The sequence below is a fragment of the Dermacentor andersoni genome, chromosome 6, assembly GCF_023375885.2.
Source record: "Dermacentor andersoni chromosome 6, qqDerAnde1_hic_scaffold, whole genome shotgun sequence".
Classification (NCBI taxonomy): domain Eukaryota; kingdom Metazoa; phylum Arthropoda; class Arachnida; order Ixodida; family Ixodidae; genus Dermacentor; species Dermacentor andersoni.
Window position 1 is genome coordinate 30960689 of NC_092819.1, and position 26889 is coordinate 30987577.

The window sequence follows — 26889 nt, forward strand, 5'->3', positions numbered from 1 at the left end:
ACGACCACGGTGTGCCGATCTGTGTCGAACATGTGCGCATGTCAAGCAACAGCTTGACCTATCTTTCCTTTCTACTAGACGTCGAATTTGCCTGTTCCATGAAACATACTACACTAATAATGACTTAAAAATTACACTTTTTTCGCCTCCGAGCCCATTTGTCATTCCGTATTGATCATCATATGAAGGTTGGGGTGCCTGAGTGTAAAAGCAATGTATACCTCGAAGCCTTCATCCCGAAAACAAGTCAAAACTGGAATCGCCTTTCCGCCACCATCGTCACTATCACAGATCATGATGCGTTCACGTCGGCTATCTGCGACCATGTGCTGCCTCATTAGCCTTTCTTTTTCTTTTTCTATTGCCACTCCTCTCTATAATGCCTGTACAGCCTTGATAGTAAATGAAATGAAATGAAATGCTATCTCTCAGAGCCCCTGCGCACGTGTATTGGATCAGAGCCCGCACCCGCAGAATTGCCTCTCGAAGAATGCCGCCGTGGTCCTCCTGTTCGTAGCGGAGGTCAGCGGGTGACCGTACACGTTCACTCGCTCCTCGACACTGCCGTCTGCTGCTCGCGTTCGTCACCGTACTTTATCTTCGTTATTTCCATTTTCTTTCTCTCTCTTTTTTTTTTTCTCGCCAAGCTTTGTTCCTTTTAGTTCGCTCTGCCATGATTCGGAGCCGTTTGTTACGCGGGTCGTCAGTCAAGTGCGCTCTTTTGTCGCGTCGCGGCGTCGTCGCTTATTTCAGCGGTGCGGCAGAGTTGCCCCCGCCGCGCTCGTTAGCGCGGGAGGACGTCGGCTGCGCCGGTGCGTGACACTGACGGCTGGGGTGGGACGGGCGACCTGCGCGGCGACGGCGACGACGACGTTTGTCACCGCGAACGCACAGAGCACGCACGCTTCTCGGTTCCAGACGCGCGCAGCTCGGGAGGGCGCGTCGTCCGTACACGCTGGCGCCGGCGTTGACAATGAAACGAGAGACTTCGCGGTCGTGCCGTGACGACAGTGTCTTGTCGGCGAGGACGACGAGACGCGACGTGTATGCGCGTTCGACGAGCGAACGGGGAGTTTCGGCCTCCCATGTATACTTGGCGGTCAGAGAGAGAGAACGCGCTGCCAGAACGGCGTTCTTGTTTCTTTCTTGCACGAGAGAATCGCCGGAAGAATCGGCTGAGGTCTCAACGGAATTGGCTTGTTTCCCGCACACTATGAATGCTTGCTGCTCCGACTGAGACGCCTGGCAGGTAAAACTGCTGCGTACCTTGTGTTCGGCCTCGATCGCAAATGCGAAGTGACGTTTCTACTTGTTGACTTTCTTTATATTACCGTTTTTGCTTAAATGCTTTGTTTTTGGGGACATAAGTGAATCGATAACCTTCGGCGGCAGTAAGATTCTCACGGTGAGTGTCGATAGCTTATCTGCAAGGGCTCAGCCTTGCTGAATTTATGCCACTATGCCGCAATATTGTAACTCCTCCCGTTCGTAGACATGGGTCTCTTACCCACCCGTGTCACGCGCTTTTCCGTATATTTTGTCGTTTACACCTCGTCTGATACGCGGCACGCGCGAGCGGTATTTAGCACAGTTGGGTCAACACATACCTTTGCGTCGATGCAGCTGGCAGGCTAGTTACAAAGGAGGAATTCGGAGTAGCTGACAACGCCCAATTCGGTGGTAAAGTATGCTAAAAACCATAACTAGAAAAAAAAACAAGAAAAAGAAGACATACCAGATTCATGCCGCCTTTTCAAAGCATGCACGAAGCCTTTTGTATGCTGTGTATAAAGAAGTCATTGCAATCAAGGGTCGTTTTTTTTCTAGACCGACCTGACGTCACAGATCACTGAACTACTCTCCCAACACCTGTCGCCTAAAGTCATTGAGCTTTCTGAAAAACTACTTTTTATGTCCCTTAAAACTAGTTCCCTCTTCATATATATATATATATATATATATATAATCATGAGAAGCCAACAAAGGCACCAAGGACAACATAGGGGAAATTACTTCTACTTATTAATTCAGTGAAGGTAATCATAAATTAATGGCAATGAAAGTGGATGAAAACAAACAACTTGCTGCAGGTGGGGAACGATCCTACGTCTTCGCATCACGCGTGCGATGCTCTAACCAATTGAGCTATCGCGGCGCCGTTTTCCTATCTACTTTCTTGAATATTTATGCTTTACTACTAGAGCTGAATTTAGGAGTGTTAGTTAGCGGCACTCCCAAGGTGTTTCTTCTCCTTTTCTTCTCGTTCATATATATGCGTTACCATATTCATCTGCAGGTATCGTTCATATACGCATATATATTGGAAGTTTTCCGAGTTCACAACGTCACTTCTGCGTTTTCCTCGACCACGAGCTAATTAACTTTACGGTTTTCAACCAACAACTTTTTACGGCTTGCAAGAGTATTTATACACACTTTTCTTGAACTCCTTTAGACTCCCTGAATATTTTGATTACTTTGGACACACTGACGTGCGAGTTTGGATGGAAGTTTACTGCAAAACTTGCATGTGTAACAGAATTGAGAGAGACGTAGCATATACATTTTTCTCTCCCTCTTCTAACCAAATACGTACGTACATGTTTGGAAAAGTAAACTTCAACGAAAAAAAAACGCACTCTCAGCTAGGGCATCTAATATGTAGCATGCTCAGAATGCACTGTGCGTATACATGAGTTAGGCGGCATGAAAACTGACGTGTGAAAGCCGAGCCCGTCCCTTAGAACCTCAGGCGTGCACCGCTCGGATTCGCGCATGCCGCATGTAGATTACAACATACGGGACCGCGGCGGATGAGCTTCATTTCCTGTGAAGGCGCACAGGGACTGCGCATACATATCGGTCTGCTCATGTATATATGTGCGTCGCAGCAGCTAGGCGCGAGAGCGCGCACTGAAGTGAGTATAGCGGTGGCGCAAGTATTACCGCGCAATACGTGTATACAACCGCTGCCATAAGCCAGAGCCGCAGTCGCTGGTATTGATCAAGACTTGCTCGCCAAGAAGGACGACGGAAATCTCGCCGGAAACGACGGGCAGCTTGGACCGACCGTTGCCGGTACCACTCGCCTCGCGCCCGATCCGATGCCGCAAGACCCGCGCGTTCTTATTATAACCAATATCCGCGGAGCGCCTGGGCTTCACGGGTTTGCCGGTCGAAGAAGCTTCGTTGCCGCCGCTGCTGCTGCTGCTGATCCTGCCGGCAGGGCGAAACTTCCAGACCATCAATGTAACGATCGAGCGCGTTCCACCGGACCGGTGCTTTTCTCTCCGCGAAACGGTTAAAGCGCTTGCCGCGCGGCCGGCGTTACGCAAGTCGCCGTAGAAAATGGTTTCAATTCTTTGGTGTTTTTTTTCCTCGTTGGTGTTTGGATGGGTACGCATTACGCAGTATATGGCGCGTGTAACGGCGGCGGTGCAAACCAAATTTATGCCGTCTCGGAACGACGTTCGCGTTGTTTCGGGCCGGGGCGATACTGCACCACAAGCGAAGAGGTTGCTGCAGAGCCGCTATCGGGATTTCGCGTTGCCCGGAATTCGATGTACGTGATGAACTCCGGGGGGATTTTTTTCATAGCGTGGCAGGCCTTGGTCTTCCTTGACAAAAAAAAAATATAGAGGGGGACCATTGATTATGTAATCATCGGTGTGTGGTATCATCGGAAAATGATGTACACTACCTTAAGAGACCGGAACCTAGACGGCCGATACGAATTAGAGAGCTACGCGGGTAGCTAATATTCCAAAGATAAGGTTAAGGGGACACTGTAAAAAAACGCAAATAACAGCGCTAATAACAGGACCAAGACGAGAAAAAACAAACACACACGGTTACGCTGTTGTTTCGGAGCTCCGAAATGTACTTCGACCAGTCCAATTTAACACGCTACTGCACTAAAGAGAGAAGTAAGTCGAGCGGTATTAGTGAATTTCGTTTATATAATTAAAAAAAAGCCCTTCCTATACCGCGCTGGCAGACTCGATAAACCAGAAAAGACGCAAAAGTGAGAGATGGCTGGCGACGCTGCCTTGGAGATCCCGCACCAGTCAACCGTGACGTCGTGGATAATGGCGAAGTCCTTTCGGGCCTATATAGTTCATTTGTTGCTGGTAAAGATGGTCAACACTGCATTCCAAAGGAGGCAAAGACGGAACCTAGCAAATTTCGATAACTTTTATGGTACCTGATGCATAGAGCCAGAAATACAAGAAAATGCTTTCAAATGTTACACTGACGTACCGATGCTGTAGTTTCGCCGCGTAATTAAAAATATATGTCCCAGTGTCGCAATCTCAAGTGAATTTGATGGCTGCCATAGCCCGAAAGGAGATCCAGTGATCACTGTGAGTTCCCGATGTTCAGCCCGAATCGCCGCAGCCCCAACCTGAAGCGATGACCTGTACGCCGCCGTCAGCCTGTCAGCCCGCGCAGTAACCCGGGGGGGGGGGGGGGGGGGGAACAGACGTGTGGCGCGCTGCCGCACACCGCCTGCTTTGCTATCACTGCGGAGAAACGGGCCACGTCTACCACCGATGCCCATGCCGGGAGACGGGACTACGAGGATTCGCTGTTAACGCGTCGCGAACACAGCTTGGCGAGCGACCACGTGACACCGCCGACTACATCGCCGCAACGCAGTGGAGACCCCGACGTCCTTCTCATTCGCCTTTACCAGGACGCGACAACCTGCCGCCGCAGCGCCAATCGTACACAGGACCTGCCCGTGGCCGGTCCGTAAGCCCATAAAAACTAAGCAGCAACCGATGGAGGTGCGGTTGTTCGTCTAAATGCCGAAGGTCCTCCGCCGCCGACGAAGACGCCGAAAAGACCCTCTCGACGGCGCAGCGACGACGCGACGTCACCGGAACGATACCTCGAAGCCAAGAAAACGCTGCCTAAAGAAGACCTGATGACGCGACGTGACATCACTGGGACAACGCGACGCAACCGTGACCCGACGCCGCGCCCTATCCGCAGCGCGCCGAAGAAGAACGACGACTGGGCCCCGCCTGCGCATCAACAGCCAGCAAACATCCGACACGACAATCCGACACGACGCTATATGCGTGGAATACCAGCCCAGCGACCGTGTGTGAACTTGAACCCAGATACGCCGACGAGGACTTAATGAGAAACTTTCGCGACGCTATTTCGGACCCTATACAAGATCATCCGACGTATTGGTGCACTGGTCTATGAGGTCCTGGAAAACCGCATTTCGGAATCACAGCGGCGCCGCGCACGACCTGAACTCGTCTTCCGCGTGGTGCGTCTGAAGCCTTTCTGCGCCCGACAACGAACTTTGGGACTGTGTTTCCTTGTTTTCGCTCAGCGCGATCGTATGCGCGACGTGAATTTGTGTAGTACCTTCTGGAAGCCCCGCGGGCACCAGCGATTACGCTGGAGCCTTCGACGAGTCATGCATCAAAGCCGACGCGCTTGATCCACTGATCGGATTCCGACGATCGCCGACTGCGCTCGCCGCTAGTTGTGCTTAGAGTGCCACTTGCCTTTGCCGGCACGTCTAGGTTCGCCCAGTAAAGAGTTCGTTACGCGATTCACGGTTTTGGTTTTGCTGTGTTCTTCACCGTCAGTGTAACGTGACACTATATATAGAAATTAGGCCTACATTCTTTTTTTATACGGTGATTAATATCTTATCGCAAAATTACCGGAAATATAGATTTGAAACAGTACTTTACCCGTCTGAACTTATTTCTTTCTTCTCTTTAGTGTCCCTTTAGGCTGAAAACAGGTCACGTGATGCGCCGAACAGATAGCCTGTGACCTATTGGAGCAACAGAATGAGTGCCAAGGGAAGAGAAACGGCGCGAGAAAATTGGGTGGTACGATGGAACTAGGTTATATTCAGCCGTATACATGTATATTCGATAGAACCACAGCTTACGCAAGACGTGGGCGACTGGGCACCGTTGGGGGAGGCCATCGTCCATAAGCGAGCGATGGCGGTTATGATCGCGACGGTGGTGGCGTGGGCATCATCATGGCGATCGTGTCGATGACGATGGTAATGACCATTTGTCTCGTATGACTCCATTTTAGAGAGTCCATGGGTCGCATACATTTACTCAGACTTCTTTTTTTTTCATTTAGTAAACCTCTCTCTCTCTCTCTCTCTCTCTCTCTCCGTTTGAACTCGATCAAAATGAACGTCACTCCGTCTGATGTTACCAAAACTGCCAGGAGTGGAGTTAAAATAAGGTACACGGAAGTAAGTAGAGCAGAAAGAGTTCGTAGGACACGATTTGTTCTTAGAGATAGTTGCCGCATTCAACCCCGACAACGCACAACCGCTCACCGCGGCGACAAACCGCGGGAAAGGGTTACCATCGCTTGATTACTCCTCTTTAAGCCCCCAACGACATCGTCCGACAACGTTCGGCGCCGCCTTTTATGGCGCCATTAATCGGGTCCGCGCAGGTTGACTGCGCGGCGTCCGATCGCGCTGCCTTCGGCGGTAAATGAACGAAAGAGAAACGACGCCAGGTAACTTCCAGTTACGGGAGAGAACCGTGGATGGCCATAAATAAGCAAGTTTATCCTGTTCGAAGGCAGTTCAGGTGGCCATTGTACTTGCCTATTATTACATTCGTCCCCACTGGGAACTGAGCGAGGCGGGGGAGAAAACAAAGATGGAGGAGGAGAGCGTAGCTTGCGGATATTCCGTGATACGGTGAGGCCCGTAGCGCGTGGAAATAAAAAAAAAGGAAGAAAGGAAAATGGTTGCGGAGAAACGCAGTGCTCTGGAATTTTACTTACCACGGACGTGCTTATTTAACTTCTTGGTAAATCTATCCGAAGGAAAAACTTACAGAGTAAGTTCACCTCGGAATAGGTGCCGGCTGTAAACAGTCAATTGATAACTTTAAGTGAGAGAGACACAGTACCTGAGAGTCAGCACTGTACGCGATAAATCAACCACGTCTAGCATCTTGGGGCTTTAAAATAAATAAATAAATAAATAAATAAATAAATAAATAAATAAATAAATAAATCAGTAGGTCGGTTGGTGACCTGGGGCGGCTTGCACGAACGTTTAATAACAAAATTAATAACAAATTTGGGAACGTGTTCTTGTGTAGACTAGGCGTTGTCTATGGAACATTTAAGAACACGTTCTTAAGTTCTTTATTATTTTCGTTATTGTTTGTTATTATTATTTTTTATTTCGTTAATGTTTGCGCAAGCCTCCCCTAGTACTACCTTTATTTCCTTTCGTAAGAAAACATTGTGTGCCGTTATCTCGCGTTTTGGGCCGTCGGCTCCAGAAATAAACGTAACTGCCATGCAATATAATATGGGGCCGAAATTTCGAGGTTCCACTCGCAGCAACCTCGATTTCTTTCTTTCTTTTTGTTTTTTCTTTCGTTTGTTCTCTCAGAAACCCACCGCCGCTGTATATGCTTCCCGGCGGCGTTGCGCGCACTCAGCTATGGAACAAGCTGTTATATTTTCGAACGTCGCAACGTTAAAACACACCCAGAACAATAGCAGTGCGCTTGCAGCTGCCTCGCGAGACCACTCCTTGGTTTCCATGGAAACAGGCCTTCGCGAGTCGAAGATTAGGCGACCAGAGCCGTCGCGGGCTCGGATGCCAGGCCGCTCCACAAAGGCCCGGCACTTTCTAGAGGGAGACCAGGATCTCATTTCAGAAGTAGAATACATTTTCGCTGCTCGTGAAATCGATACTGCGCCGCCGCGAGGCGGGATGTGTTCGTCTCGTGGCGAGCCTCCTTTCATTTTTTCGAAACGACGCTATTTGTACAGGAGGATGTATATAGTACGCGCACGTTGATCTCTGTAAAGCCTTTACGAAAGACAGCGTGCCCGCTATCGCCGCACGGCTCGCTCACTTTCCGCCCGTGCACTGGATTTTAACCTAATAAGGCCCGCACAGAAGGTGACGTGTTACACTGGAGTGGCTGACAACGCGTTTTTCACCCTCGTTCTAGCCACACTAAGGTCAAACAGTGGCGCGAGGCCGATATGGCTAAGGATGTGATGGCTGACGTTTTTATTGCGGTTGTTGTCTGTTCAATCACTGACAGCACGCGCAAGAATTGGTCAGCCGAGATATAACGCGATTGCTGAATATATCCAGGGAGCCGACATTACAGAATTAGAAAAGAGCAACGTATGCGAGCAAAGGAAAGCGGGTGCTCCTAAGGCTGTCTTCCACGCACACGCACATATATGCGTACATATAAAGAAGAAGCAGAGATAAATCACGTAATACACAAATGAAATGTAGCATGCACCTGTTTATGACACCATGCCTCTTTATACTGATGACGCTATCCTTTAGCCACCACATGAAACGTGTTTTCAGCGCATATTGAGCGTAGCCTCGCAGCATCCACTTCAAATTAGGCGATAGTATTGAAGCTGCAAACAGCTTCCGCGTGATTGCCGCTCGAGGTTACTTTCCATCGAATGCCGCGTTCAGCCCTGATTACAGCTGGGCGCAGCCCTGATTAACGTCCTGATTATATTAATTAACACCTCTGACGGACGTGGCGACGCTGGCGTCGAATGCACTTCCGAATTGCACCTGGTCTGGTTGCCATGCAACTAAAAGCCTGTTTAATGTATTTTTCTCATTGACCTTTGCTTATCGGTATAGCTTGTAAGTGGTGTACTGCGTAAGTGTAGACACAACGTGCGAATAAATTTGTGAGCCGCGCACGATATAAACACGTACGCAATAAACATTGCACGTACGTGATAAACATTGCACGAGATTACACGTGCTGTAGGATGACAGTCAAAGGCAGTTGTACACGCATCGTACGTAGTTTTATAGCACTTAATTAAACCGCTTCGCGAACGCTCATTCGCTTTCACTTTGTGTTCCAACCTGTACTACGTTGAAGTTGCCCGATATACACGTATATACATACATTTCGTTTTCTCGTCTTTTTCCCTGTCCGCAGGCGAGCCGAAGGTGCAGCCGTTCCACTTTCCCAAGACGGTGCTGCGCGGCGAGAAAGTGCGCGCTGTGTGCTCGGCCGCGTCCGGCGCCACGCCGCTCAGCTTCCAGTGGCTGCGCGACGGGCAGCGCCTGAGCGACGGCGCGCACCACGTGAGCATCAAGACCTTCGACGACTTCTCCGTGCTCGAGGTGGCCAACGTGGGAGTGGCGCACAACGGGAACTACACGTGCGCGCTCAAGAACCTCCAGGGCAGCGACGCCTACTCCAGCCAGCTGCTCGTCCAAGGTGAGGCGGCCTCGCACTTCTTCGTCGTCGCTGTGCGGCACGTTATTCCCGACAGGTGGATTGTAGCTTGCCGGTGAAACGCGGAGGACGGCGAAGAATTAGATGGGATGGTGGTATTGGGAAATTTTCGGGTACAGAGTCCTGCTGTTTGCCGCATAACAGCTAAGAGCAACAGAGAGATAGACAGAGAAACGGAGGAAGGGAGTGAAATATTTCATTATCGTAACCCATGTCGGAGATGTGAAGATAGAATTGAGAGAGCATTTTAGTGGGCTTATATGCAAGACTCTGCGTACCCGCCGTGGTTGCTCAGTGGCTATGGTGTTGGGCTGCTGAGCACGAGGTCGCGGGATCAAATCCCGGCCACGGCGGCCGCATTTCGATGGGGGCGAAATGCGAAAACACCCGTGTACCTAGATTTAGGTGCACGTTAAAGAACCCAAGGTGGTCGAAATTTCCGGAGTCCTCCACTACGGCGTGCCTCATAATCAGAAAGTGGTTTTGGCACGTAAAACCCCATAATTATTTTTTTAAAGACTCTGCGAGGAAGCTCTGTGAAGGGTCTTTGTGCTGAAGCGTATTCAGATAGGTTGATGACAATGATGAGATAGAGAGAGAGAAATAGAGAGAGAGAGAAAGAGAGAAACTTTATTAACAATGAGGAGTACAGCTTTAGCTACACTTATGTACAGCGATATTACATCTCCTTACAAAATATTTGGTCTCAGACTTGCTCTCTTCCCATTGCAAGACTGGCTTTTGGGGAGCCCTGTGGACGCCACTGTGTTAGCGCAACATGTGGGGGAGGCGGAACGATGACGGTGTCACGTGCAAGATGTAAAGCTTAGGCCCGACTGCGGCTACCAACAATAATCACGCATTCAACCTGCTCCCTTCATTTCACCGCGCCTAGACCACCCGCTCAGAGTTAGCATCCAGTGTCTTAACACTATCACTTGTTTCCAGTCCTTCGCTTCTAAAACCCGCCCCGACTGGAATCACCTTCTTGCCTCGCTTGTGAGCATTACAGACACTGATCATTTTCGCAGATCACTCGCCAAGCATAATCCGGATAATAGTTTTCTTTTTTGTGCTCATACCTGTTCAGTGTATGCATTCTTTTGTTTTCTTCAGAAGGACTTCAGTTTGGCCTAGTTGGTGTTTATTACATATCATATTGACCGCAAATAAAGACGGGGACAGCGGAAGAGGACACAAAAACAACAGGGGCGGTAGCTTTCAACTTTCAGCCAGTTGAAAGTTACCGCCCGTGTTGTCATTGTGTTCTCTTCCGCTGTCCCCGTCTTTATTTGCGGTCAATATGATATGCATATTGTTTTCTGTTGATTTGTTTGTATGTCTAAAACACTATTTCAGTTGCGCGAAAAACTTGTTTGATGACATGATTGTTGATTTGCTTGTTGCGTTCTTCTGCGTTATTGTTTTCCCTTGTATGTGTGATTATAGCCCCTCCTCTCTCTAATGTATTGTATGCCCTGATTGTACAATAAGTAAATAAATAAATAAATAAATAAGTAAATAATTAATTAATTAATAATGTCCTGGAATACAAAAGTTATACATGTTCTTCTAGCCGTAACGGTGCTAGAGGGCTAACCACCGGGATTCCACCTCGCTCCGTACGTACACCGGTATCGCTTCTCTAGAAGAGTCCGGATTCTATCACCAGTACGTCCGCACTCGCATGCGACTCCCGGCATTTAGTTTACGTTTACACAGCTTACAATCACGTTTACACTGCACGTATAACCTATGGAAACGACAGCCCACGCATAGATTCACGGACGCTCACGTATTCCTAATTTGCAACGGCCGCGTTCAGTCTCAGGAACTGGGGCTTTCGCGTAACGAGATGACTGTGGCTGTAGTTAGCTTGTGCACTTCGCACCAGAACTTGCCACCACCATCCCCAGTCACTAATTTCCTGCGTCCCGCCATCGTTTGCCTTTTATGAAACATGCCTCATGATTTCGTTGTCTTCCTATTTCTGTATCTCTATATATAAGAAACTTCCACCGGTTACGATATTCCGCTGCACTTCTGCTCGACGTTCTTAACCGACGCATAATTATACGGGCAAGACGTTGCGGGCTCTTCATTGAAGTGCGCGCAGAGACCCACGCCTCAAGCAGCGCGCGTCTTCCCGAACCCAGGGCCACGCCCAAGCTGCGAGAAAGAAAAGAAAGGAAGGAATGGAGGAAGGCAGAGGGGGAAAAAAAGGAGGGGGGGGGAGTGCCCAGATCTCCCCAGAACCGGGGTCTAGCTGGCAGCGCGCCGCTGCACTTGGCGCGATCGATGGCCGCCTCAGCGCGTGGCTCGCGCCGCCGCGCGCGCGACGTCGCACAACGCACCAGCCTTTCTCTGCGTGTGGCTCGGAGCTCCCCTGCCGAGAAGAGCGCGCCAGACTTATGAAGCTCGTGGATGAAGAAGGGGGTGGGGGGGGGTGGAGGTGGGGGGGACGGATCCGCTCGTGCTCAACGCCGCGGCTGCTCGCGCTGCCTTTTTACCTCGGCCACCGACGCGAGGCTCTGGCTCCAAGTGGTGGAGGAAGAAGGAGGGGGTGGGGGAGGGGGGAGAGGCTCGTGGTGGCAGCTGCGTGGTTCCGGGTGTCGGCAGCGCTGAAGAGACGCGCTCCGGCACTTCGCCTCCTTTTAGCGAAGGCTAAAAACCATGCATGCCGTCGCCTGCATTGTCGCTGCTGTATTATATATATATATATATATATATATATATATATATATATATATATATATATATATAGGAGGCGTAGGCATGGAGGATAACAAAAAGAATAAGCTCGAGAAGCGGTTACAAGGTCCACATATAGCGAGCGATGGACGATAAAAGATATAACAGGCGTAACGTTAAGAGACAGAAGAGCGTGCTGAACGTGGGCTTGTTGGTGAAGTGTTGTTCGGTTACCTTCTGAGAGAAGGACTGCGGTGTGGATTTCGACAATAAACGGGGTAGACGATGTTATAGTTCACATTAAGAGGAAGCGTCTGAGTTACGCGGGGCATGTAATGCGTAGAGCAGATAGCTAGGGATCCACTAGAGTGACAGAAAAAGTGCCAGTGCAAGGTAACACAGCCGGGGATGGCACGGGATAAGGTGATGCCATGATATTAGTCAATTTGCTGGCTTAGGGGTACCGACATGGAAAATTACAGATCCCTGGGAGAGGCCGTCCTCCCGCAGTGGACATTAAAATATGATTTAACGATTAGCATTAAGCGAGACGCCCACCCCCAAGCAAATTATCAGTTTATTTTCATTCCGAATAAAGAAGTATTACTGTGAAAGAGTCACTTACTCTCTACGCGTATAGTCGGCAGAGTACGAAACGTCGTTGATGATGGTCGGAGAACCAGTGCAATTGATATTTATTTCATTGTTAGACGCAGTAGTTCTGCGGAAACCCGCGAGGTGGCAGAGGAGTAATTAATAAAGGGAAAATCCCCCCTTTATTTCATTGTTATTTCAACTGGCCGCTCAATTGGTAGTTTATCACACTTCTACTATATTTATTTATGTCAGACATAAGATTACATCGAATGTTATATTCGAATTATTTTTACTTAGATATGCACTGCAGAGGTGGTGGCATTCCCCTGTTTTTCTGCTCTCGTTTTATTGATTGCGTTTAATTTTTTGGCGAGAGTAGGCGTTGGTTCTATAGCCTTCCCCCCCTTACCCCTAATGCCTGCACTTTCATCGCACGCTGATGTGACGATACCGAAACCACCCTTTATTTCTGAAGTGGTGCTGTGTGATTAATTTTCTTTCTTTGCAAGACAATCATTGGAACGTATAGCGCACGCATGGCACTCTTCCTTCCACAGGCTGCCCCGAACACAAAAAAGTCCCACCAATTATTTGGCTTTGTACTTTGGCCACAGTCATAAGTTATGGCCACAGTCACAAGTCGTCTTTTCGACTTTAAGCCAATCAATTAGTTTCAAGCCCACATCCCTGAAATATGTGTGGGTATATATGTCGTCGTCACTCACCCAAGCCAATAGGACTTAGTAAATGCGGGCAAAAAAGCACGTTTCGAAGATGTTGTCAGATAGATTCAATCAGTGAATCGAACAAACTATTTCGTGCTCAGTGCAGTAGCTAATGCCTTCTTCGTCATTGTTATAGCCTGCGACTATTTACTTTTCTTTTTACTCATGCTAAAATATTTTCACGCAATTAAACACAATCATGTAAAATTTAATGAACAAGGGCTGTTTGCTAGACTCGAAGCACGCACACAGATATTTCAGCAAGAAAGAGAGAGAGAACGAAAAAAAGAAGGAAGGAAAGAGTAGAAGAAAGAAAGAAAGAAGATGCAAAGTTTACACGTACGGAAACGGACATAGGTGACCGCGCTCGTCTGCCATGCCTTTCCGCCTGCGTCAGCTTTCTCTCATCCATACTAACTCTCACCACGTAGCACCTATGCGCTGCGCTCTTACTAAATGTTCGTAAACCAACTAGACCTAACAAAACGCTTTCAAGAGCGAAGCCGAGGCTCCGCGCGCAGTATTTACTATATATAGCACAACGGGGCTTGAATTCGCGAGAATGCGATATACGCGCTAGACCGGAAAGGCGCCGAGCCATTCTTCCTAGGCCTGCTTCCCTTTTGTCCGCCCTGCTCTCGGGAAGCATCACCACCAAGCGGCATAGCGGAAGGGGAGACGGCGCGAAAAGGGCAACGGAGCCGACTCCCTTCCCGCCATCTCCATCCCTCGACATTTCTGTTCATTTTTCTCTCGGCTGCTCCGTGCGCGTTGTGGAACGATTCCGGTCGCAGTTGCGCTTTCGCGGAGACAAAAGGACGACTCTTGTTCAGTATGGCGCACGCGGAAACGCTTGCCAGCGCTGTGCGTAAAGCTTCCTACTGTCTCGTGAGAATGCCAACGGAAGTGCAAGAACTGCAGTACGCAACGATTCCTTCCCTGCACTAAGTACGAAAAAGAAGTATTGACCGAACGTTGGAGATCTCTCTTTCGTAGACTCTAAGAACAATCATAGCAACTTCTCGGCCTCGAACATGTATGCAGGCGGCGTTTTCTTTTCAGGCGACAGCTGTTAACTTGCCTTACCGTTTTCATCACTAGTGTTCTCTCTTCAAATATTATAGTATGGACGACAGTCTAAATTGATACTCGCAGTACCGGCAATATTCACGGATGTAGTAGATGACAAACTTGAAGTGCAGCAGAGGCAAATGATTTATTTTTGTGGTAACACATGATTCAAGCTGCTTCAAATCAGAAATCGCGATGTAATCAGTGAATAAACATCATTGCCTACTTTTCGCCGTTAAATCATTACTCATTTACGTTAAGTCACACGTTATGCCTAGTTGCGCGACTGAAGCGCACATATGTGCTCGCGGGTTGCCCCCTTAGGTGGCACTCGTACGCACATGAGCTTTCAGGATGCCCTTTGGAGGGCCCGTAGTAATCAGGAAACAAATATTGCGCCTGTTGATTGCCTTCCTGTGAGACATTGAGTTGATGAACATCTCATGAATAAACCGTGCTAACAACGTAAGATGTGTTCAGGAGGGACAATTGCCGTCCAAGCAGGCTAGGCCACGGCCCCGCCTGCAGGAGCGCCACCACCACGCAGATGCGCAGTGCAATGCGCTGGAGCATGGCCTCCGAGATTACGCTTGCAGCGCGCGCCGCCCGATTTCAAAGGCCATGGCTGGCGTATCACTTTCATTTTTACATAAAGCTTTCTTTGCTCACCTCAGGAGAAAACTACGTGGAACACTGTTGTACTTCGTGACAGAAAGAACAACAAAAAAATAACAAAGGAAGATCACACACAGAAGAGTCGCAGTTTCGCCGGAAAGGCGAAGCATGGATAGTGATAGCGAAGTATTAAACAACTACATGAAGTAAGGTTCGTAGTCTTATCGAGCGCATAAATTGCAGTAAATATTCGGTTACTGATTAAATCCACAAGCATGGTGTCACACGTGCTCTCGCTGGTACGCTTTCCCTCGCGCCCACAGCACACAGCTCGAGGGGCGCGATCTCATCGCACTTAGACTTTATACGGAATATCACGGCGACGGCGAAAATTCGCATTGATTGTCCATATAATTGTCACCTCAGTAAAACGTTGACACGATTGTACACAAATAACAAGGCACGCGGAACTCGGTAAGAATATATATACTAAACACATTATTTGTGACCTACAGTAAGCTCATTGTGAGCGCTATATCAAATTCTCTGCCTAACTTCATGTGCCTTCGTGCAAACTTATTCCGTGTTTTTCTCTATGCCCTGACTTTATTGTAGCTATGGGACTGAACTACTTTGTGTGTTTCAGTGTTTTCTTTATGTGACTTTACTTTTAAGACCGACTGTGTTTCGCTCATTTATGTGGCTTGACATAAAGTGTGTTTGACTTACTCATACGAGTTGACGCAAGTTTGAGTGTGTTCTTACGCGATTTTTTTCATACCTGTAGCATTCATTATTTTCATTTCTATGTCAAAAGGAGTAGCCGGCTCAAATTAAGAGCGCCGACATCTCCAGAAAACCATATGTTTGAAAGAAAATAGGTATAGGGGCTTCAAACCCCGCTCTTATATAAAAAGTGTACCTAAATTGCGCTAGTGAGAAGGATAAAAACGCGTCCTACAAATATATATTTTAGCAAATTGGGCATCACAGAGAAACCCCGAGGCTGGAAAGCGGGAATACAAAATGAGCAAGGGAGGGTAAGGGCGGGGGGGGGGGGGGGAGGGCAGGTGAACGGAGAGACCTCAAAGAAAGCGAAAGGAAATGTGGAATCCGTTGCCGCTTCAATTATTACGGCGCCAGTGGCCAGCTCGTAAAATAAATCTTCACGCGCGCAGCACGGGCACACAGTCGGCTCTTCGCGCATCATTATTCTCCACTGAACATGGAGACCGCGGGGCATATCGTCCGAGAACCGTCGCGATTCCTAAAAAGCAATAAAAGGAAGGAAGAAAGAAAGTCCGCGAAATGAAGTTCAGCGGTACGCGTACAATGCAGGCGCTGGATCTCTCAGCGGTCTCCTTCCTCATCTTCTTATCTGGCTTTTTTAATACCTTTCAGTGCTTCCTCGCAGCTTCGAAAGTCGGACGCGACCATTTATTTTTCTTATTTCCTTACTTTTCACACCTTTCCCCCCGAAATTATTAACACGCCGCCGCGTCAAGACGAAGCTTCTAAAGTCGGGAGTCGATCTTTTCTATCTCTTTATTTATTAATTTTTTGTTTGTTTCTTGCTGCTTGCTTTGTTCAAAAATTTCAGCGATGGGACAGTGCATATGGCAAAGCTTAAGACAACGACTAAACCGAGAGGAGCATTAAGAACATTGCCTTCACGTCGCGAAGCCTAATTACCTCGCTGGTTTCTAAGGCGGCGCTGGACTATTTGCTCCGGCAGCAGTGGGGACACGGTTTCTAAGTGTTTCGATTAATCTTGCCGTTCGCCTTCATTCGGTAGTTCTAAAGTAATGACGCTATGAAGTTAAACTCAACCTCTGCGTATTCTTTATCTCAAACCATTTTTCTGACGTCTAACACGTAGAATTTTCAAGCTTATCTTGCTAATGAGATGCCGTGCGCAATATAAAAGGTTCACGGCGCAATTCGTGCCACTTACACCTATGGGCAATAGTATACGGACCGCAGATCGCAAAAAAAAAAAAAAAAGCTGGATTTATTTGTAATTCAGACACACAAACGGAACTAGGCGAGTGTACTAGCAACTTCGCAATGCTCTATCATGCTCTATCAGAGCTCTATCAAGCGTGTACTGCAGTCCTTAATTCGAAGTCATAGTCGGTGTATAAAAAGATATGGCTTTATCGTGGAATCCCTTGGTCCGCTTTCGTAGGAGCACATCCTAAAAAGATTGCCGAATTTTGTTGCCTGAATATGCTCTTGCAACAAATGGAGTGCTGGTGACTCCTTCTGCAGGAGCAATTTCTTGTCCCATATCTATTCTATATTTCATCCTTGATCCCCGAATGGACTACATTGACTCCGAGAGGGCCAAGCGGAGCAACGTACCAACTTAGAGGATTTGAGTAAAGGTGAGCGCCAGGGCATTACGGAATGGCAGAGAAGTCTAGGGAGTTCTTGCACTGCTCGAAATACGAGAACTCTTTAAACTTCTGAAAAGGAAATATTGTCATTCGTGGTACATTCGTGTGGACAACAATTCTTCCGTTTCATGAACTTGTCTACAATTTGCGGGCTTCCCCAGAAATGGATTTGCGTCTTTAAACTTGTATGCTATTACATAGTGCCATTAGGGGAGTTACGAGAACTCTCTTTGTCCGCCTGTGAGAGAATCCAAGAACTAAATTTCTGTGCCTTTCCGTAGTATGCCCTTAGGGGAGACAAAAGTTCGCCAAGGGGAGTACGAGCGTTATCCTTGTACTAACACTTCCCAAAATGGCTTTAACTTATAAAGCAATGGTCTGTACTCCCGTTAGTAACGTAAAAATAACTCTCTTTGTGCTCCCTTATGGGCAAAAGGAACTCTATCAATCTTTCCGTATTACCCTTATGGAGTACAAGAGCTCCCTTTTATTCCCTTGAGGAAAGTATTAAGAATTCCTCCTGTACACCTGTCTTGCATTTCTCTGAAATAGTACAAGAACTCTCTCAAACGGAGCTAAATATGGGATTAGCAGTTCCGCGCGTATAAATAAGGCGTCAACATTGTGGACTGTGCCAGCCGCAAAGTGGCGTTGACAGCAAGTTGCACCAAGCAGGCCCTTGTCACGCCATAACTGTATGGACGGATCCTTATGAATCGATATCTACAAAGGCCCAACAAATTGTCATATGCCGTGTGACTTGTGACAGCTAGGCCGTGTGGCCTAGTTTTCGGTAGATAATCAGCTTATCTTTCCTTTTCTTTATTTGCTCTCTAGTAAGAGAGAGAAAGCAAAGAGAGAAAAGGCAGGGAGGCCAACCAGACGAGCGTCAGGTTCGCTACCGTACACAGGGAGCAAGAGAAAGGAGCGATAGAAAGATGCCAAGAAAGAGAGTGAGCACTACGTGCACGCGGCAGGACGCACAAGAGGGCCATAAACGGCCTCACTGTAAAATAATTTACACCCTTAAAAGTGAAAAAAAGGTGTAAATGTGTCTATAACTCACACCCCGAAGGTGTCCGTTGTATAAATCACACCCTAGTGGTGTGAGTTATAGACACATTTACACCCTTTTCACTTTTAAGGGTGTAAATTATTTGGCAGTGCACTCGTGCCGGTGCACTTCAAGAAGTGCACTAGTGCACGAACCGCTCACCGCGCCAGTGACAGACGTGACCACGGTTCGAGTATGTTTGACTCAGAAAATGACCATCACTAATTTGCTGCCACTTCGGCGAGCTGAGTGCCGAAGAAGACGTTCATCTGTAGTCCTTTCGCGACATCGCGTTTTCTGAGACCGTGTTGTGTGCCTCTAAGTGGATTGATCTTAAGAGGAAGCTTTAGCTCGGGCCCAACTCCGATGCCGCCTTTTCAAGTACGTGTGAAATGCAGAAAGGCTTTTTCTGAGATAACCACTGGGCCAATTTTAATAAAAGGTGTTGCATTCGAGAGAGAATGTAAAATTCTAGTGACTGTTGAAAGCGGAATTTTCGTTTAGGGCTCAAATTTTTTAAAAGGAGATTTGAAAAATTGTTAAGTTCGAAAAAAAAATAAAACGGAATCACGAAGCTTACAAATTCTTAGATCTGCACTAAGAACAGATGTCGCAGTTATCTAAACTGCATCCGTTAGAGAAACCAATGCGGACAAATTTGATTTATCAATTCACATCTTACGTGAATGTGTTACATTGTTTGGAAGAGTATTGAAGAAGTCATACTCACATATTAGTGGTATATTAAAGCCATGTAAGCGTATAATGCATCAATTTTGTCCGCTTTAGATGCACTATCAGATACAATATACAGAAATGGGATGTCGTTATTCGTTACCGAGTTAGAGAGTTGTGAACGTTATAGTTTCGTTTTCTGAAAATTTGTGATTTTCAACAATTTTTATGAAAATATCGACGGCCAAAATAAAAAAAAATTCGCTACCAACATTCACTAGATCGTAACTTTTTTTTTTAATGCAACAAACCTAATCAAAGTTGGTGCAGTGGTTGCTGAGAAAAATGACTTTTCCCTTCCCATGTATTTGGATAGGAGCCCCCGAGCTAAAGCTTAGGTGTGTATGATTACAGACAACGAAATTACGATTCGGTTCCTTCCACTGAACCTTAAATAGTGGTGCGGAGAGACAAATCTGGTGATATACAGGTCACGTGTGCGCAAGGATCTGCGCCAGATGCTTGAGGTAACAGGTGAACAATGAGGCTAAGCGAGAACCGGACACGCACAAATGTGCGCTATAAAAAAAGTATAGAAGAGCGCTGAGAGGAAAGTCTTAATCGCGACCAGAAATGGAAAAACATGGATGACAGTTATTGCCGCGATAAACAGTTGCACTGTGCAGTGGTCCATAACTGGAATGATAACGTAAGATTACTTTCGATTTGACCTGGTCTGCACTGCACTACTAGCAGCAGTGTGTCACAACGAACAATTAAAGCTGTTTTCTTTACAATGCAAAGTGCAGCCCGTACTCGAAAAGCGGTGAACATCATGCAGTCGAGGCTGAATCAGCGTAGTTTTACAATGAGAAGTGAAGCTTCCCCGATACCCCCACAGACTGACCTTACTCAACTGGTAGCAAAGTTAAAATGACGCAGACCAGAGAGCGCAGCTTAATACTCGCGGCCGCTGCGGTTAAAAACCTCCGCGAATTGAGAAGCACATTATTCCAAGAGTCTTTCCTCGCCGCCATGTTGAAAAAGATGTACACCGTGGAACCTTCGTCCTCCCTTTCCCCTGTCTTGAACAAGCGTCGCAAGGAAGCCGATGAAACGGGAGCGGGGGAGGGGGGGAGGACGAGGAAACGTGAAAGGAGAGGATTCGCAGAGGAAAGGCAAACGGGTCAGCGAGGTCGATCCCATCTTTCAGGAAGCGGGCGGGGGAAGAAGGGAAGCGCGGGAGCGGGAAGAAAGAGCAAGATGACGACGATGATTCGGAAGAGCAAAAACGGAAGCTGCTGCAGTTGTGTCCTCCTCCGCATTCCTCGCAAGGGACGGCTGGTCCACGGTACCGTGCTCTGGCCGGTCGTTCGTTGCCCGCTGCCCCAACAACGGCACACGGCGCAGCGGGGAGGTGTGTGCGTGTGTGCCACGGAACGCGTTCCTCTGAGACCGTCTGAAGCAAACGGCGTCTTCGGATCGATACACGGTCTGGCACTGCGCTTGCTCTCTTTCTGCACCACGCTGCCCCTTGCCAGCTCCGCGCGCGTGCGCGCACACACTCTCTCGCCGTGCCTCTATGTGTGTGCGTGCGTTCCGCCAGTGTGTACACAGAGCCGCGGCGACGGCGGCGGGACCGGAAGGAACGGCCGCGGAAGATAGACGACTGCAGTAATGGCAAGAGGCGGCTCGACCGGGAGGAAATGAACGACTCTCCGCTCGCAACGCTCGCGCGCGATTCGCGGCAGGGGCGTGCTCCGTGGAAGAAGCACGTTTGGGGCACGACGTGGCTCTTTCCTCTCTTTCTCTGACGTCATCATAACTGGAAGCACTGCCTACCGGATGCTTCGCGGAAAGAGCTTTCATTTTTTTTTCTTTTATCGCGTCCCTGTTCAAGGCGATTGTTTAATTGCGGAATTAGGGAAAACCACCGAGCCGGCGGATACGTGAGGTTTTGTTTACGATTGTATAAGCGCCGTGTTGTAATCCGATGTTCACTGAACGTATCCGTCTTGAAGGTGTAGATGTACATCCGGATTGCCGAGGGAAGAAAAAAAAAAACAGAACCAGTGAAATGTGACAGCACACCGCTCAGCCTGAACCACACAGGCGGTGGTGAAGTGCGGCGCAAGTAAGCGAAACTAGAACGACATAAGAAGCGTGTTACAAATCGAGGGTTCAGGCCCCAGATTCATAGAGGCGACAAACACCCCTTTCCGTCACCGTCACAGCACTGGCGTCCGTCATGAAACAGCATTTTATCGCCTGTTTATCCTGAATACCGGCACTCCGGTGACGTTGGGTGATTTTTCTAGGAGAAACCGGCAGGGAAACGCCGTCTCATGATGGGCACCGGTGCCGTGACGGTGACGGAACGGGGCGTTTGTCGGCTGTGTGAATCGGGTCTTAGTTGATACCATCTGACTTGAAGGCGTATATGCACCTTCAAAATCAGTAGACGAATGCGGCATCCATGGATTCGGCACTGTATGCCCAATAATTAATCATGGGGTTTTACGTGCCAAAACCACTTTCTGATTATGAGGCACGCCGTAGTGGAGGACTCCGGAAATTTCGACCACCTGGGGTTCTTTAACGTGCACCTAAATCTAAGTACACGGGTGTTATCGCATTTCGCCCCCATCGAAATGCGGCCGCCGTGGCCAGGATTCGATCCCGCGACCTCGTGCTCAGCAGCCCAACACCATAGCCACTGAGCAACCACACTGTATACCCAGTCACTGACGTTTGACTCGTTAACTCCGATGAAGAAATCAGTAGCGTCGTTAGGCATGCCGAGTCTAGTGGTGAACAAACGCCACTAATGACCGCGGACGTAATTATTTGAACAAAGGAAAACAGGCTTGAAGTTGCAAACAGCGTGTCACCGTTATCCGCGCTAGGATATTCGTTTTTCCGTCATGTTCAATGTCGTTTGACTGTTTTATATGTTTCCTTAGTTAATATGATTACCGCTGACTTTTCTCTGTGTAGACAGACAGACAGACAGACGGACGGACGGACGGACGGACGGACGGACGGACGGACGGACGGATAGACAGATAGATAGATAGATAGATAGATAGATAGATAGATAGATAGATAGATAGATAGATAGATAGATAGATAGATAGATAGATAGATAGATAGATAGATAGATAGATAGATAGATAGATATTCTCGTCGCTTCTTCGTATGGCCCTCCTCATTTCGGGGCTGTTTCTGCTATCAATGGAAATAATTTTCTTTGTTATAGCAGCAAAACCTTCTAGTGTGCTACGTCACGAACAGGTGCGTATGAGTGCATCAGTTCCCACGATCAATACACACCAGACGCACGCTTCGTGAGCTCGCGAACACCGAGAGACGAGGCGTAGAAAAAAGAACGCGCGCTCATGTTGAAGAGGATCGAACGAGGCACGCAAGCAACAGCTAAGTATAAAGATGCTGTTGGTCGGCGAAACGATTTTCTTTTTGTTATGGTTCACGTCGTCAATCGCGAATGGAAACAGCTGTTGTGTAAACACACCGTTTGCGTCTTATATTATTATATAATTATTTATGATATTATTTATTCATCTGCTCTTATTCGTTTTTTCTTTCTCTTTTTGCCCGCTGTCTCAGTCGCATTTGTGGTGGCTTTCGACATTTGTTCTGCACAGTTCATGCATGGGGTGAATTTTGCGTGTAACTGAACTGAGCTTTACTAGAGAAGATGCAGACACGAGCACCTATAGCTAAGAATTGTCAGCAACAGCACGCAATTCATTTTAAATGTTGTGAGGCTCGTGCGCTGCTTTCGTAACTTGTGACATGTTCCTTCAAACGCTTCAAAAAAATAATAAATAAACGCTTTGCAGAAGGGTTGAAATCCGGGCCAGTTGGTACATACTTGAAGGAAAAAACAGTCGAAAAACACAAAGGACAAGAAGAGAGGCCTAGCACATCTAAATGCTTCAATTAAGGACATTCGATCGCATAAAATTATTCGCATGGCGGCCGGTACGTATTTAAGCGGTGTAAGCACTTGAACTGAAGCGGCTCGTGATAGGTTTTAACGTAGGACATCTAGTCGATGAAACTTGATACTTTCCGCGCTTTTGAGTGATATATACTCAGTTTGAAGCTGCTGGGATGGGCCGATGGCGGGCTTATAGAGGGACGAATTTCGCATCGATATTATGATCAGCGATGTTGGCTGCGTTTGCCCGAATAACTTATTGGAGAAGAGAACCAGAAAACTTTCAAGTTAGTAAAGGTAAAACGTAGCGTCACCACTAATGACATGAGCAATTGTTGAAGCTGAAAAAAGAAAATAGTTAGAATGAATGAATGATAGATAACGCCGCGCGCCGAAGTCACTAAATCTCAACGACACATTTGAGACTGTGATCTGGAAACTGTGTCGAACGACGACACAGTCTTAACGACGACAGCTTTCCCTTTGCGTTCGAAATATGTTAGGCGGCGTATCTCGGAGCGAAACTTTTGTGAAATCAAATGTTGGCGTGACGTGTGGAACGTGCCGGCTCTTACGAGAAAACCTTGACCAATCGACGATCCTTTGGACAGCCCGCGCACTTTTTCGCGGTCGCTGGATGAAAACGCACGAGACAGCTCTTTGATCGAGCGGGTCGTGCTCGCACACACACCAATCCCTCCGCTCGTCATCGTACACTGCCGACAGTTCCCAGTCCTCGACTAGCCTTGCAACAGTGGCAACGATCAACAATCACAAAGCACTTCCTTGTTGCGACATTAAAAGCCGCTTCCTGGGGACTGTTCTTGCAGCTGCCACGGCGCGTCTCCAAAGGCAAGACCGAGCGCCCGTTTATGCCGCAGCCTTCGACCGCGGGTGTCACCGAACCGTAACCCGATCTCCTTTTGCGGCCTCCGCGCATGCGCCATTGCACCGCGTTTACCGAGGGAGAGACACCCGACGCCTGCATCGAGGTCGCCCAAGCGAAGATCCGCAGGCGAGCACTCGAAGAAGAGGCCTGCTCTTATACGCAACGAGCGCGGTAAACAAATGAGGACGTGAAAAGGAGCGTCAGTGCTGTCACTCGGCGCACGGCTTCGCTTAGATAACGCCGCTCGCTCGCTGAGAAGGGAGAGGATGCGGTCGCGGCATTCCTGCGGCGAACGCAGCTGTACGTTATCAGATCGAGATGCTATTGCGATCTCCCATGGCCTTTACTTAATGCACGACCTGTTTTAATCAGGACACATGGGCTCGAATGAAGGGAAGCTCTTTTGACAGGATCGTCCGAGGAGCGAGCGTGATGGATTTCATTCAATAGGCGTTACTTGCGAGTGTTTAATACGCGTTTTTACTTTTTTCTTGTAGTTCAAAGTTCAACACAGCCAGCAGGCGGTAAGCGTATGCGCAACGTAATAACAAACTCGTCTAGACGGAACGGAAGATTCAGAACACAGTTTTGTATTTGGGTGAATGCTGCATAATTAGTGGAATTTATTTCCGCCGAAAGATAAGCGTAGTTACGAGCATAATTAAGTATTAATACATTTTCGATATTTGTCCGTGTGCAGGTTCTACAACTGACTGGACACGCGGGGCTGTCATAAGTATAAACGTCCGAGGCGTGTAGCAATAAGAACAAATACACACAATGCACAGTTCTGCAAGAAATGTTGATGGCTGAGGACTGATGGAGCTGTGTTCATCATTACGGATTTAAAGATGAACCGGTTCTAAAGCGCCAATTAGTTTTCGACTCCGACATTGATTAACGGCCACATCGCTTTCCGTTCCCCCTATAGCCACCTTACCAAAACAGTACGCGTCAATCCTTCAGGCTAAAACCTCACTATACACCAAACCTAAACAGTAAACATAGTATATCTCTTCCCGGTGGTTAGTTATTGATTAGGTGCCTCGCGAATGGGAGCTATACGTCTGCTGAGGTGCACTATACGTCCGACCTTCCTATAGTCTGTTATGCGCTCTGGGCGCGCGGATTCCGGCATCAACTGTCCGGGCGTTCGAGAATCATCCTTTAGTTATGACGGAGGCGTGCTGAGCGGTCTCGCTGGGCACTGCATCAATCATCCATGGGTATCAGCGTGCCTTCCGTTTTCCGGCCCCCGAGGCCTTCCTTATCGATCTAACCGTGGAAAGAGATTGGTCAACGTCGGCTTTGCGACGTCCTCGCCTGTCGAATGCGGGATCCTATGTAGCTGGGCTATGGCGCGTTAGAGAGGCGTTCCTGGTCGCGGGATAGTTTGGGCGCTCGCCTTGAGTGAAACAGGTACCACGTCAGCGGCGGGGTAGTTGTATGCTGCTCCTACCCACTATGGGGGGATTCGCCAAGAAATGGCTGGTTTATTCTAGTTTATAATGAAGAATAAATATTGCCATTCTTAACCGTAACCTCCTCTTCCTCCTCCAAAGAAAATGAAAGACATTCGAGAGAAGATATAAAAAGGCGTTGTAACTTTGTATTTGTGATGCTAACTGCGTATTGAACCTATTTATCCGTCCTTAATTTCCCCCTTCGTTCATCGCGTCATATTGTAAAACTGCGTCGCAGTACTATATATATATATATATATATATAGATATAGTGCAGTCAGTCTATGCGTCATCGCCATCGTTATCCTCCTGTTTATATCTGCTGTATAGCACGCAGCCCTCTCCCAGCGATCCCAGGTTCTTGTACATTACTGTGCAAATTACTGTGTATTACTGTGCATTACTGTGTGATCCCATGTTTTTGTACGTTACTGTGCAAATCCTCTTGTAATTTCTCTTATGTGCTTGTTGCTGTAGTTTAATAATGATACATAAATCTCACGCACTACGCTAATGTGCCAGTAAGCATTGGTTATACAGCGTCTCTGTACAATTTGTTAACAGACGTTATGCGAGAAGTAGCGGTCTACAATTACGCGCTTTTATCTGCTACATATTAATTTATTTAAGCAAGTGTCACAGAGGTTAGTTATATGTTTTACTAGTACTCCGCATAGGAAGGACTGGATAGGCAAAGAAAAGATAGAGGAAAAGAGAGAAAGAAACAACGAAAAGGCACGGAGGTTAACCAGAAAAAGTAAAAGACTGAAGCAACAGGCAAGGAATACGCGCGGGAGATGGTGCCAAGGCCCGTCGAACACCGGGGGCCGAATTCACAAAGCTTTTCGTTCCGTAAGTGCTGTTTTCGCTAATAATATGTCCTACATCACCATTGGCTGGCACGAGCGCTGTAATCGTAAGAAGACTTTGTGAATACGGGCCCAGGTTCTTCGTAACGGTCAGTGATTGGTGATACTACACTCTCCCTTTTCTCGGTTTGTGTGAAACATCGGGCACTCAGAAGGCTGATCGTATCGCGAGAGAAATTGGCAATGGACGTTGAGGCGGGAGCCACCGGCAGGAATATATATATATATATATATATATATATATATAGTGCTATAAACTAAGGAGCAGTGGGGCTGTGGCTTTGAGAGAGAGAACGACGACGACAGACAAACATTGTTTCGGTGCTCGATCGGCTGCACTCCCTCTTGCTGCTCTACCGTTCTAGTCGCGAACGCCTACTGCTCGAAGTGCTTCACGACAATATATGATGAAGGACATGATGGATGCTGATGATATGATGATATGACAAAGGATATATATATATATATATATATATATATTGACGTGACAGACTTTCACGGCTGAGTATAAATGTGACACGACACTTGTATAATGGATGGGGTTAGTAAAGCCGTATCGGGCACGTTGGACCTTGGACCAGGTGCACTTGTTTCCTGCT

At 47.8% G+C, this 26889-nt stretch overlaps 1 protein-coding gene across 3 annotated transcripts in view; it reads left to right on the forward strand.

The window, feature by feature from the left end:
* LOC126521478 (cell adhesion molecule Dscam1-like) overlaps window positions 1-26889 on the forward strand; it is a 149218-nt gene that overhangs the window by 81105 nt on the left and 41224 nt on the right. For 2 of the 3 annotated variants that reach the window (XM_055066034.2, XM_050170187.3), the window contains exon 2: window positions 8976-9260. The exons of the other annotated variant lie outside the window; for it this stretch is intronic. In XM_055066034.2, the coding sequence (XP_054922009.1) occupies window positions 8976-9260 (285 nt within the window). The remainder of the gene's footprint in view (window positions 1-8975; window positions 9261-26889) is intronic. 3 annotated transcript variants of the gene reach the window in all.